The sequence below is a fragment of the Cupressus sempervirens genome, chromosome 6 (assembly GCF_028749045.1).
Source record: "Cupressus sempervirens isolate cs-2001-9-10 chromosome 6, ASM2874904v1, whole genome shotgun sequence".
Classification (NCBI taxonomy): domain Eukaryota; kingdom Viridiplantae; phylum Streptophyta; class Pinopsida; order Cupressales; family Cupressaceae; genus Cupressus; species Cupressus sempervirens.
In genome coordinates this window covers 48535666-48550504 of record NC_143123.1, presented here as the reverse complement: position 1 = coordinate 48550504, position 14839 = coordinate 48535666, and the positions used below count along the sequence as shown (strand labels likewise).

At 34.9% G+C, this 14839-nt stretch overlaps 1 protein-coding gene across 5 annotated transcripts in view; it reads right to left on the bottom strand.

The window, feature by feature from the left end:
- The window catches only part of ATMND1 (Mnd1 family protein), a 224462-nt gene that overhangs the window by 77150 nt on the left and 132473 nt on the right, over positions 1 to 14839 (bottom strand). For all 5 annotated transcript variants that reach the window (XM_089786639.1, XM_089786642.1, XM_089786643.1 and 2 more), the window contains 4 exons: positions 13808 to 13846; positions 13600 to 13707; positions 13430 to 13492; positions 13258 to 13309 (listed from right to left, as the gene is read on the bottom strand). In XM_089786639.1, coding sequence (XP_089642765.1) covers positions 13258 to 13309; positions 13430 to 13492; positions 13600 to 13707; positions 13808 to 13846 — 262 coding nt within the window. The remainder of the gene's footprint in view (positions 1 to 13257; positions 13310 to 13429; positions 13493 to 13599; positions 13708 to 13807; positions 13847 to 14839) is intronic.

Sequence of the window (14839 nt, the reverse complement as noted above, 5' to 3'; positions counted from 1 at the left end):
GCGAAAGCGTTATCATTTTTCATATTCTATTTCCATCTCATTACATCTCACATTTCATCCAACAAATGCGATTACATGTTTTTCACTTCATTCACCATCCACATATGCATGTAATCCCATTTTTCACTTCTGTTTTCACCCATCTCACCTTTCATTTCCATTCGCACGACACAATTACACGAAATGCTTTACGTGTAATTGCATCCAAAAGGTCCGATTTTGATCAAAAGTCATATTTTGAAAAGACAAAAAAGATGTTATTTTTGCTTTCCATGAATTTTGACTTCTTTCTTCCTCCAAAAGTGACTATATAATTCATTATCTCACCTCCATTGTTTCATTTCCATCTTCATATACGCATTCGCACTTACATGAATAAGTACATGTTTTCATATCTTTCCATGCTTTCCATCTTAGCCTTCATCTACATATGCATGTAAAGCGTATCTTTCACTCACACTTGCATCTCATTTCACCCTCCACCTTCCGTTACATGTTGCATTTACATGTAATCCATTTTCCGTGTAGTGACATCTTGAAAGCCCAAGTCACTTTTTGAAAATCGGCAATCTCCATTTACACGCATTCTCATGCGCTAAGCACTTTACTTCAAAAAAAAAAAAAAAAAAGAGTTAAAGGTGCTGATGGAAAGTTGTTTCGAGTGTACACCCGAACATCATCAAGAAGGTTTTCAAAGTGTCAAAGACTCCAATTTGTGCTTATCTACAAAGGAGAATTCACGAGAACTTGAGCGAGAAAAGATGGATCACATCAAGTTTCCACATGATAATGGACAATCCATCAAAGAGAGCTAGAGGTTGTCAAAAGATGCAACACTATGGTCATCAACGTGAATGCAGCAGTACAAGGTACAGGAACTCCCAATCCTATTATCATCTGGGATTGCATCGTCAAGTACAAGGCCTTTCAAAATTGTTCTTTTCTCTTCCGTCTTCTTTCTTCTTCTTTCATGTTTGTAGTTGGAGAAGATGCATTACATGAAAAAGTGTAATTACATGTAATGCGAATTACATGTATGTAAAACGATATAATGCGAGTTGCATGTGTAGTTGCATGTAACCCTTTATTTTCTATAGTTAGACTTCGTCAAAGTTGGTTGAGTTGTTCCCACTTTCCCCCCCCCGCCCCCCCCTTTTTCTCAACTTCTTTGCCTATATAAAGGACTGCCCCCCTCATTGTAAAATCATCATTGTCTTTATACAAGAGAGCTCTGGAGAAATTGCGCCAGCAGAACTTTGTTTGTGTAGTACTATTTTGAAAGAAAGTGAATACAAAGGAGCATTTGAGACTTAACTTTGATTAAGTGAAATTGTTATTTGTGTGAATTGTAAGCTGTGTCTATAATTCATTCAAGTTACCTTTGATTCGTACTATCTTTTGTCATTGATATTGTATCTTGTGATTGATAGAAAAGAGTTAAGAAACAATTGAATCCCGAGCTTTGACCGGGAACAATTGTGAAAATCCATAGCTAGAAGCTTTGTCTGTAGCTCGTATTTTCATCTTGATTCGCAAAATAGTTAGATTGTTGTTACTTTTAGGAGTCGTTGTGCCCTAATTGTAAACATTTTACCACATAGAAGTACAACCGGACTTAGAGCCAAACCGGTATGTTTTAGCTAGCCTTTGAGTTAGTGAAGATTTATCGGTATCACTGTTTCCAACTCTTGATAGAAGTCTAGTTAGAAATTTACCTTGCCCATTATTCGTTCTACGAGTAAGTGGATCCTTTCTTGGAAGTTAAGAAGAAAGGATATTAGTAACACCCTATTTAAGATCTCTCGACTTCTTGCTTACCTTAAGTTGATCCAAGGAATAGTGAGAAGGGGGAGCCTTCCCTTTAAGGTAGGAGAGACTCTGTCTCACACGCTGTGGCTCGTCACCCTATTTTGCGACTGAATTTTTACTCAAAACTATCGGTTGCAAAATATACACCCAACAAGTTCCTTGAATTGAGAGTTAGAGCTGAGATCATGGCCTTAATCTAGATACTGTTGCTGCTGATCCACCTTTTAAAATACATCTGCGTCTGCAACTTGAGGTTTTTCGAAGACATTCTCCTGTAGCAGTATAGTATCTTCTTTAAGATAATGCCTGCTTGCTTTATTTTACAAAATTGACTTGCACGTGACTTTTCAGTGTTTTATCCTATCTCCTTCATATTTCTTAATGTTTCATACGGTACAACACTCTTTTTCATTTAAATGGAATATTTGAAATAGTTTTATGAGGTTCGAGCACGGGCTCGTGACACTCACAAACTACCTTTGTGTGATTTGCATCTGAACACTTAGAATACACTTGCTATTTTTTGTATGTATTCAAAAATAAGAGGAATATGATGTGTGCGGGTATTGAACTGTAGATAACCAATCATTGCTTAGATCATAACGATCTAACCTCACCATTTTATCTTGCAAGGGAATGAAGAATCAGTGGCTTGCCGAATCGAGAGCTGGACCAGGAACGACAAAGCGACAATAGAGAATACCTAACCAGTCAAAGTCTGAAAGGCAATGACTGGTTATCTCTATCTTTCTCCCATATGTTCTATTTTTCTTGTTCTTAATACACATATGAAAGATAATAGTACTCACGATTTGTGTGAGATATGTCATTTCCAGTATCTTTCTATTCATTTCATACTTTGTAAAAATGAAAATTGTACATATCAGTGACGATTTATACAATGAACATTATATCTCTTTTGCTCAAAATTTTATATATGATTGCAAAATGATGAAATGTGAATAAATAGAAAATGAATGTTTTCTTTTTGCAATGTTACTTGGAGTAAAATTTTCAGCATGTGTAAAATTTTGGTAACAGGGGTATGACCCTACGTAACATACCCCAATACATAGTTTAAATCCTTCATGATCAACGCTTAGTGCTGTCATTTAATGTAATATAATCACAGCCTTTAACTAAGACTTGTGACTGATCATAGTATCAGTTCACACTCATTGCCTGATACTCATAATCAATCAATATGCTTCGGTCATTCAGGATTTAATATTATGATATTTATATGTGTGTGTGTGTATTTTGAATATGAATGAATTAGAGATGATATATATATAGACATATCTGTATGTATAAACAGATTATTATATACCGATTCATCATCATATATATAGATAATATATATAATTTTGATTCAATTTCCATGAAGCTAGTGTTCTTAACAATAGAGACATATCTCTTCATGAGACATGTCTCCTACTCTTATATTTATAAGAGATTGGGATTTGCATTTGGAAAATATCTATAACAATGGCAGTGTAATTACATTTGCAGAAACCGATCCATGTTACTCAACATAAATGATGCAATTTTTCACTCTAACTTCCTACACTTGGCAACCTACAAATTTTGGCTCATCTCTTGCAAGGATCAAGTCAAGATTTGACATCTATTTAACACTTCATCTTGCAATCTTTCTAAAAACAAGAAATCTCTTTCTTTGGCTGCATTTCGAGATTTTTCACAAGTATTTAAAGCGACTTCTTCTCTTGCCTCTTGATTAAGGGGTATGATTCCTTGTTATTTTTCATAAGATTTTTGTGGTATATATTTGTTTTGTAGTGTATACAACTTTCATCATTTTCATTTTCAGATTTGCAATTGTTTTGTATATGTCAAGTTGCTTCTTCTATTCTTTCATCTATTTCAAGTTGCATATGCAAGGTCTCATTTACTTGCATATGCAGTCGGTGTAAAATCTCGTTCTAATATGGAAGCAAGTCACTTATTTTCCCTCATGAGAATGCAAGTGTAATTCCGACCAATATGCATTCCATGAACCTCCATATGGCTGCCCTATGATTGCAAAAGAATTTCCCACGTGCTTGTTGGATACATAGCATGACGTATGCTTATTAAAGCATGCTATGTTTTCATTTCATTAGACTTTACTCCATATCAGGACATTTTAAATCTTGTTGTCTACATATGCAATCTACTCCAAAAAAAATGTTTTTTGCTATTATAGCCATTCTAAGCTTGACACATTTGCTCATTTGCTCTCCGCAACCATCTCATACATTTTCGTATTCCTAGTTTGCCCAAATCTGTGTTTTTACACAGAAAAAGCTTGCTATGGACTCCTCATATGATGATGATGTTCTAACACATTGAACTTTCATATAATAATTGTACAGGTACATCACTCTACAATTGTCAAAACAACTTGCATTGACAGAAGGAAATGATAAGAAAAAGATGAAGTACCAGTATGACCAATACCACAACTCCATCTCACCATCACAAGTAACTTCCTACAGTGATGAGGATCGAGATAGTGATGTAGCGCACATGAATATGGAAGATTTTCTCATAAGAGTCAATGTTGAAGCCCCTGAGAATATAACTTGGATCAAACAAAGTCATATTCATTTGCTATCTACCTTTTCCTGTGGCAGCTCATGAACCCAATTTCATGCTTGCATGCGCCAGACATTTCGATGCAACCTCTAGAACTATCAAGGACTAAGATGGCAATACCATCATTAATCTTGATCCAGAGACTATTAATCGGATTTTTCAAGTTCCTCAAACTCCATTTGTCACAAGCATCACTAGACAGAAAGCCTTGGAGTAGTGGAGCAAATTCTTACTACATCAAATTCATTAATGACAACTGGCTCATTCAAAGGAGACCCAACCTTTCCCCATAGGCATGCAAAGGTCAAAGTTCAAGGAGGATATCAATGATCTTATCACGTTTCTTAGCCACCTAGCTGGGCTCAAGGATTCAAATTTTTCATATGCTCTAAGTAAATAGCAGTTGGAAGGTTACATGTGAAGAGCAATTATGTTGTAAGTACAAGGTAACATGTCCCTGTACAATCAGCTCATGTAGTCAAGTTACAACTATAGTAGGCATGCAACTTTGAATAAGTCAAATTAGTTAGTTAGAAGTTTGTTAGAGAATAAGTCAAGGTGGTTGAGGATTTCCCTCTTTCCCTCCACCTTTCTCTCTTCTATTTTCCTATATAAAGGAGACAGCTCATTGTAAATAATCATCTGTTGGCAAGGCAAGAAAATTCTGTCAACTTGTGTTGTACACTAAAAGACTTTGCGCTTGGATGTAAATCAGATTGCTTTCAATAAAAGAGGCAACTTGCTTTCAAACTTCGTGTTGATTCAAGGTGTTATGTGGCGGCATTTTCTGTATATTGATTGTGAGTTTTAGAGCTTTGATCAAGAAGGATTTGAATTTAATTGTGCAAACTGCAAGCTACCTATTGCATTTAGAGTCAATTTGAGCTTTTGAAGACTTGTGTTGCGTAAGGACAAATTATAATAGATAGTAGTGGTTGTAATCACTTAGATTTGAAGACTTTGGGTTTCAATTGTAAGTGCTTTTATTGAATTTGAGAGTATCCCGTAAGAGACTTTGTGCCTTGCTAGCTATTATGCTTGAATCTTCATTTGAGACAAATGCAAGAGACTTTGAGTTCCTAATTTTGTTTCACCAAATATAAAAAGTAAATTGTAGCCCCTGGTGTTATTCATACGTCAATTCTAGGGTCACTGTCATGTTCCCTTTTCAAATAATTAAAAAATAATAATCTTTGCTAAGGCAGGCAGGCCCAAAAAGGTGAAGTTTTGGAAAAAGGGGATAATCTTTGGAAGCTAATGGACTAATAAATGAAGATTATTATTAAAATATGTTTTATTAACCCCTCTTGGACGTGAGTTAGGGTTATGCCCTCTTTTAAGGGGTTTGGAGGCATTTTGGGCTGATTCTAGAACTTGATTTTTGTTCATTCTTTGTTATTCTTCAGAGGCTGCCAAACCTGTGGAGAAGAAGAGCCAAGAACGAGAGTTTGCAGGTTTCCAAGGAGACCCAAGAACGGGAGTTTGCAGGTTTCCAGGAAGGCTAAGGATGGGAGTTTGAAGCCATTCCATGTGTATGCTCATACAGAGTTTGCCTTTGTGCTGAACAGTGCAGATTGGTGGGTTTTCGAGTGTGTTTTTTGTATGAGTTTGGTGTTTTCAATTGAGTATTTCATATCAGTTTGGGTTGCTGTTGTATTTCAAACTTTAAGATGTTAAAATAGAGCTGAATATATGTATTGGGACGTGATTAAACTTCTGAGATAGATTATTAGTGTTTTTGTGGTGTTTCCGAGCATTTTTGTGTTAATTTCGGGAGCCCGATGAGCATAGTTTTTGTTCTACATTTGTGAATTGTTGTGTAAAGGCTATACAGATCTGGAAATATCATTTTGTAGGCTGTTATGCTGCTGAAATTTCTGTAAAAATGTTCATTTTCAGATTTATTAATAATAGGTGAAGCTGTGAAGCTTTTGGCACTATTTTCGGCATACCCGATTTGGGGTTTCTTGAGAAATTTGGTGGATCTTTGTGATATTAGTTGTTTGATCTTGAAAATCTGATTAGAGGCGTGAAATATCATATAAAATCAGTAAAGGGACATTTCAGTCACCTATATTATCATAGCAATAAGGCACTTTCATTAAGTTGGAAAGTTATAGTTGTATGCAAATCATTCCTAAAAAAAGAGGAATTGATCGAAAGAACCATCCTTTTTGTAATTTCAGTTAAGTTCCTATTGAAGCCACCTATTGTAAGAAGGGAGCTTTCCCTACTGCTAAGAGGACAGAGAAATCTTGTGAAATGTTGTTTGAAGTCACAATTTTGTAAGTCGTAGTCAGTGACAAACAAGAATTATAGCCAACATAATTAAAGCTTGTACCTATATTCTCTTAAATTCTCAACACAAAGTCCAATGTTTTTTAATCCATCATCCACTTGCACCCAAAATCAAGGAAACTTACTTGAATAATCATAGCTAAATTTGTGGCTCAAATAGTGATCTCTTCTTTTGTACTAGTGTGTCTTAATTATATAATGAAAAAATATTATGCACTCCCTTTACTGTTTTATAAATCTACTAAAATAGTTATCAATGAGAACATTTCAATGTCATTAATGGTCTTTTGAGATGTAAGATTATGTTTCAAAAGCATTTCTCTATTACTATATACTGAGCTATTTGATTGAAAACCAATTAAGTTCAACTTTGTGATTTCTTCATTTGTCGTATAGTTTCTCCATGATGAGAAGCTAGACATAGGATCTCCATCATGCCTAGACCACACCATAAAGATCACATAAGAAAATGAGCCAACTGGACCGATCGCAACCTAAAATAATAGGAAAATTGTCCAAATGAACAATAAATATATAAACCAAAAGAAAATATTTTTGAGTGATGCAATATTGCCAATGATCCAAGGATGCTCGTGCATTAGACACCTCAAGTGAATAAAAGGTGTTCCATAAAAAGAACTTATGAACATGTGATAGGATTCAGAACATAAATCTCATGCTCATTCTTGACCCACATATCTTCTTCATCAGGATGATTGTGTTGACTCTGCAAATCAAATCCTAGAGAATACACTCCATCATCAGGTATCTTACTGCTGTTGCTTCCACAAATTTTGTTTGGATAATTCTTACTTTAATAAGTGTTTCGATCTCTATTATTTCTGCAATCACCAAATAAGGTTTGCTTCAACTTCTATTGTTTGACTCCACCTCTATCATCATTCAGCACACTATATTTTCCAATCTACTCACAAGATTTTGTTGCTCATTTGATACAATTTCTCTAGCAACCTGAGGTAACATCATCATCAAGTTGTTACAAATCTTCAAGTTCACCGGTTTATACTCATTCATTAGATTTATCAACAATTGTATCACCTCAATAACCTTTTCAGCCACCTACTGTAAATCCATCACCTTCTGATCCTTAGCAATCTAATCTCCTAAGGTGTATGTTCTCATCATACTTAGGTTCCTAGCTTTCATTCCTTCCTCCTTCAAAGGAAGTAAAGTAAAGCTTTTGCCATGTTTGATAATAGAAACAACATTCCTTGGACAATCATGAATAGGACCAACATCATATTGCCAAGCTCTACCCAACAAAACATGACAAGCACTCATGTTGACCACATTGCACAATACTTCATCTTAACAAGGTCCAATGGTGAAACTAACCCAACACTGTTCTTTAACTTCTACCATATGATTATCTTGAAACAAACTTATCTCATAAGGAAAAGGATGGTTGAGTCTCCTCAATGCCAACTTCTGTACCATTTCCTCTGATACAAGGTTATCAAAACTTCCACCATCCATTATCACTTTGCGACATTTGCCTCTGGACTTTGAAACAATTCAGGACAACTCATTTCTCTGCATTAAATTCAGTTCCTTTTTACTTAACATGACTCTCCTGAACATCATAGATTCTCCCATCTTTGGTGTAGCTTCTCTTCCAATAAGTTCATCTTTCTCTGCTTGTTCCTCATGTGCTACTAGGTTTTGTTTTCCTCAAAGTCTCTCACATTTGAAACAAGTACCTTTGAATTTTCCATTGCCTCAACTTTTTCCATGAATCTTTTGATTGAGTTCCTCTTTAAACACAAGTTTGTTTTGCCCTTATCAACAATTGGTTTATCTCTAACCCTAGGAGTAATTTTTCTCCTTTTCAACTAATCTCTTGCTTTCAGGGCATATTGATAAGCATCTTCAATTGTACTAATCCTCAACATACTTAACTCATCTTGAATGTTAAGTCTCTAACCCTTAACATACCTAGCCACCTCTTCCTTGGATGACTCTTGGTGACTGGATTTGATTGTCATCTTGAAAAAGTCCTCTATATTCTCCTTAATTGTCAAATCATTTTGCTTCAAGTTTTGAAATCTCTTAAACAATTCTAGTTTATAATCCTCTAGTATGACCTTAGCCTTAAGTCTAGAACATACCTCTCCATCTATTGATCTTTGGTTCACATGATCTTCCCTACCTTTCTACAATTATTTCCACTATAAGGCAACATGATCCTTCAACTTAGCATGTTCTAACCTAACTCTTTGTGGATCTCTAATATCTTCAAGCTCAAACTAATCATGTAGTTCATTAATCCAATCTATCAATTCCTTTGGATGTAAAAAACCGAAAAAGCATGCAACATCCATTCTATGACTAACCCATTTTTGTCATGGCTCTCTCAACAATCTTTCTTCCTCTACAAGAATATCAACTTTATTTGTAAAAACCCTTGGCTTTTCCTCTACAAATCTTAGACAGCCAATGAACTAATTCCACTATTTTATTTTATTTAAACTATCTCTTTGAATTCTTCATATCGCATATTAACACAATGGAGAACACAATGACCATAAAAAAAACTCTAGAATTATTTAAATTACTGAAATGGAAAGACAAGTTTTTATGAGCAAACTTATTATCAAATTACAATATTTTGCAAGAACTTGTTTGCTGAATATGTTTGCAATTGCATCCAATTAGCAAGGATGTCTAGAATGCATTCATGTGGCTTCAATATTTGGCAGCTGCCACCTCCAATTTCAAATACAACCGGACTTCACGCCCAATATCTGAATGGTGAATTCAGATCCCAATTACGACAGCAGCAAAATTATAAAGGACATCTGATGTCAATGTCACTTCACGGGTTACCCACGTGATTGCAAAAGATTTACTTGGCCACTCGCTAGCCATATTTCAATGTCGTCAATTACCTGCAATACCTATATAATGTCCAAACTAAACCCCCCAATACCACACATACTTCCAAAATGACACTCCCAGCTATCACAATAACTAGCTCGATCCCCCCTTAATTAACAAACAGCAGCAATTAATTAACCTCCAAGATGTTCGTCTCCTTGGCCACAGTGAACACAGTAGGAGAATCCAACAAATATCAAATCCACTATACTTCAGCAATGGAATGAAAATACTTCTTAGATACAGTGATGAACAATACAGAAGTTGGGCAAAATTAGCTATACCTCAACAACTACAATGCAAAAAAGATTTTCCACCCTTATACATCAGCAAGGGCATACAGTAAATAACCCAGGAAAAAGCCACAAAGGCACAAAATCAAATGTATAATCAAGCGTGCATTTCTCAATGAAATGAGCTCATATTTATAATGCCTTTGTTGACAAAACTTTCCAAAAGAACTCAACTTCTGAAATTGTGGAAGTTTCCCAAATAACTCAACTCTTGAAACTTTCCAACTTAACTCTTTTGGCAACATTCCAATGATAACTCAATCTTCAACTTATGTGAAATTATAACTTTATAAATAGCCATTTAATTATTTAATAATAATTTGGCCACTAAAAAGATAATAACTCCCAAAATACTCATCATTTAAATTTGTCGTCTAAAATAGGGGTGATGCCTATTATTTCTCCATGTAACCAAATGCACTTTCCAAAAATAGAAACGGTCCATCTCGATCAACACCAACTTACCACAAACAGTAAGTACACAAAACTAAGCTCAAACGAAGTTCGATTTGAGCCAAACAAAAACCAACTTGTAGCTTACTGAGATGTGGAGAAGATAAGACCATCCCAAGTCAAGCCATTGCCACAGAAGACCCTCTATCCACAATAATTAGCCTACAAGGATCACAATAATAGGCTAATCCCTGAAACTCTGATGCCGACAAAATGGGGACATTAAATCTATCTCAAGATCTTCAGCAGCTTTTTCAAATTATTCTTCAATCTCAGGGTTTCTCCTAGCTTCAGCCAAAGCATTCCAGATCTCAATCCCTATCTCATTTCTGAAATCCTCCATTATGTTTGTTCTAGTCTTCTAGGATTCTTTCTTGTAGGCAGCATGTTTACAAAGATATCAATCTTCAACTCCTCGGGTTTGATGATCTAATTACAAGTGTTTATTGCCCAAATCTGATCTGACGATCTACCAACACCAACAATCTACCTCAAGCAACAAGGTCTCAGTAGCCGGGAAACTATCAACTTGTCAACCAACCAATCCCCCTTGTGCAACCCTCCATAATTGCAGGTCAGATTCAATCTTCTTCCACCCCGCAACGAAGTTCACAAGTATTATATCCAATCTTCCAACAACCAATCCTCTTGCCACCTTACACTATCCTCCACTTTATGTGGATCGTATCCTCAACTTTTGCCACTCCACAACAATGAAGCATGCAAGTCAGAGACACCAACTTCCTAGTGCTTGTTCTACTCTGCTGTAAACCAACCTAAGCTCTAATACCACTTGACATAGTCAAAAAGAGAGAATCCTAAAAGGAGATATCTGACCTTGCAGCTAGGTTAAACCACAACGAAAATGCCCAAACAAACTAACAAGCAATGAACAACAAAGGAAGAAAATCACCGGATTATCATCAAGATAGCTTTTAAATGCAGACATTACATAGTCATTGTCAATATACAACTGCAATAACACATTCTAGCCTTTAGTAGCTGATCATCTCACAAGATTATGCTGCTTTCAAAAAGACCTAAGTTATCCCTGTTGCTTCTACCAAATCTATTCTATCCATCTAGCAACCTAGCCATCTAGCACTACCTTGCCTTCCTTGCACTACCTAAACAAGAACTACTACTCTATATATATGCAAGATTGCTAGCCATAAGTCGGTCTATTTGATCATTAATTTCCAAAACAAAGAAAATGCATTACAAACAAATGGGTTAGGACCCAAATCCATAAGAATAACCCCAAATGAATACATCATGCCATACGAACATACAAGAGGGTCGATCAAACATATTACAACATAGAACAATGCACCATTACACATTCACGTCGTGAAGCTTCATATCAAACTATAATTCGCAACCCTGACCATTAGAACAAGAAAGTTAGTATAGAATTGGACCGATCTTAAGGTAACTCCATTTGAAAACATCAGAACAAGATGCAAAGCTAAACGCTGGATCTCCCTAATGCCTAGCCCATGCGATAAGGATTTCATAAGAAATCAAGCCAACTAGACCGATCGTAACCTAAAACAACAAGAAATTTGTCCAAATGAACAGTAAGCATATAAACTAAAAGGAAATATTTTTGGGCGATGCAAAATTGCCAACAACCAAAGAATGCTCCTACATCATAAAGAGGGACAATTAGAGGATTGAATGCATGTTTGAGTATTGAAATAACTCAGAGAAGAAGAATTTTAGCTCAAAAGCAAAGCAGAAGATCTAACAGCTAAGGGAAAAAATTAGAGGTTGTATCTCTTATCTCTCTACTTGTTTGTCCAAGAAAAATCTGACGCAACCCAGTTGAGCTCTCGAAAAAACCAATAAGAATCAGAAATCAAAAGAAAAAAAATTGAGCCCAAAAATTAGGGTTTCGAACATAAACATCCTAGGCTGGAAAAAGCTTGAAATCAATGGCCGAAACTGCAGCAACAAACACAATTTCTAGGCACGAATCTGTTACTGAGGGTTTTAAGAAACCCTTGGCATCACTCCCAAATCTAGATGTGCAAAAGACATGGCCGAATGCCCAAAAAACAATCATGTTTTTTTTTAAACAGCCAAAAAAAAATGTGAATATTGATGGTCAATATTCTCAAACAAACCCCAATTCGAAGCAAATATTTCAGAAAATAATTTCAAAAATAGGGTATGATAATTTCATAAAAGAAATTATGATTTTCGAAAAAATTTAAAGAAATGGCTCTGATACCATATTACAAAGTAATTGGTCAAATACTTGTTTATGTTATTAAATAGATATCATGAATGATCTATATATACAAGATACAAGAGAATGTTTCTATAATAAACAAAAGAAAGAAAATAGAAACATTCTTGTAGAGTGAAAAAGAAAGTTTCCATAACAAACAAAAGGAGATAATGGAAACATTACAAAAAGAGTGACCATTAGAAAAAGATGGAAGAGAGAGTAAATAGAAACTATCTAATATCATAATATGTTTGAGTGTTGAAATAACTCAAACAAGAAGAATTTTAGCTGAAAAGCAAAGCGGAAGATCTAACAGCTAAGAAAAAGAATTTGAGGTTGTATCTCTTATCTCTCTACTTGTTTTTTTTTTTTTTGTAACAACAATCAGACGCACAAATAATTGCTGGTACCAACTGCCTTTTCCTCATCTTAGCATTTATAGGACAAGAAGTTTTTATTGTGTCTGAGAACTTTATTTGGTCCTAGTTCTTATCTCCAGTCCTAAACAGTCTTTCAGTCCACTAATTAACTGTCATTTCAATTTTCCAAGTAGCACAGTAACATAATAGTGAGATTTGTTAATTTGTACAATAAAATAGAGAATTTATGGATCACAACAGGCTATAAACTCTATTTAGGATAGATGCTAAACAACATAATGCATCTACTTACTCATTGCTTCAACAGTAGTCGGATCATTATCCGCATAGCATCCCAATTCTTCCTGAAGGTTTATCATCAGAAACCACATCATTCTAATCATTACAATGGCTTGCTTCCAGGAACAAACTTTCAAATGCAATTTGAATTATAAAAATATTAACATTCTCACTGCAGGATTTACCTTTAGTTTTCTGTACTCTTTTTCTATCTTTTTGAGGTCATTCAAAGCAGCCTCTCTCTCAACCTGGAAAAAGTATCTCAAAATGAAAAATAGTAATTCAGGATGTTTTCTAGAATCGTTCTCTTTCCACAACTGATTAATGTGATCATGAGGAATTAAACTGTACATACAGAATCTTCCCTGCCCTTCTGTAAAGATTCTTTTAGCAAAGCCAACTCAGCCCGTCTTTTCTTAGCACTTTCCAAATCAGCTTCCAGTTTAGAACGTGCTTGCCTCAGCTGTTGTATTTTAAGGAAATAAAGGCAGAGGATATCAAATTTGACTGTATCAAATTGTTTGAGATTAAATGAATTTCAATTCCTTTCAGGTTTTCTTTACCAGATTGCCAGCACAGCTTGGAAGGCTCCAGAAAAACACCTGTAAAAGCAAAACAAACAAACAAAATTTAAAATGACATAAATAGCATCAGCATCTGCAGATGACAAAAACAACAAAAAAATTATAAATTTCAAATTATCAAATTGTTTATTTCTGATGAATGCGCCAATGTTTCTCTTTATTTTCCTAAGCTGGCAATTGTACCCACTAATTGGTGGTTCCTAATATTAAATGATAGGCTACTAGCCCTTAGTTTATGATTTGATTGTCAGTACTATATTCTTAATTCTCGAAAACCCCTTACATGAAATTACAATATATCATGATGTTTGCATCTTCTCATGCCACTCCCAAATGAAAAAATAAAAAGCATGTCATCACCCCATCTTCTGTACAGGCAGCCTGTAATCTCCCCGTTTTCAGTTCAGGCATTCAAACAGAAAATACTTCAATTAATTAGATTGAGTTGTATAAATTAATAGTCCTGGGTAACATATATTTAATTAATTATAATTCTAAGTTGGATATTTTACTTTGATCTTGCTTGGTAATAAAAAAAATATTATAAAGTCACTTCAAGAAGCAAAAAAGTAATACATTGAAAAGTTATTTTATAATTATTTTTGGGAAGCTTATTATTTTAAAAAAGAATTTAAATTATATCTGTTCTTATGGAGAGCATAAAAGGAGGATATGGAGGACTTGTTTGGCATTATGATGTAATATCCCGGATGGAAATTATTCCAAAGTTCCTCAATGTATCACAGAAAATTTAAACAACAATTGCATGCAACTGTTTTACAATTATTCCACAAATAAACAAGCAATTGATCCAATGAAAAGTTATTGCATTATAAACCAGCAATACAATAACTTCATAACACCAAAATTCAATCTTAAATACAGTAACATAGTCAGATTGGAAAATACCAAGGAAGAACATGTATACACAGTGTGTACTCTGTCTCAAATCCACCACCAAGTTGAACTGGGTTTACGTCAAATTCACCAAGAAGGCCTAAAGGTTTCTAT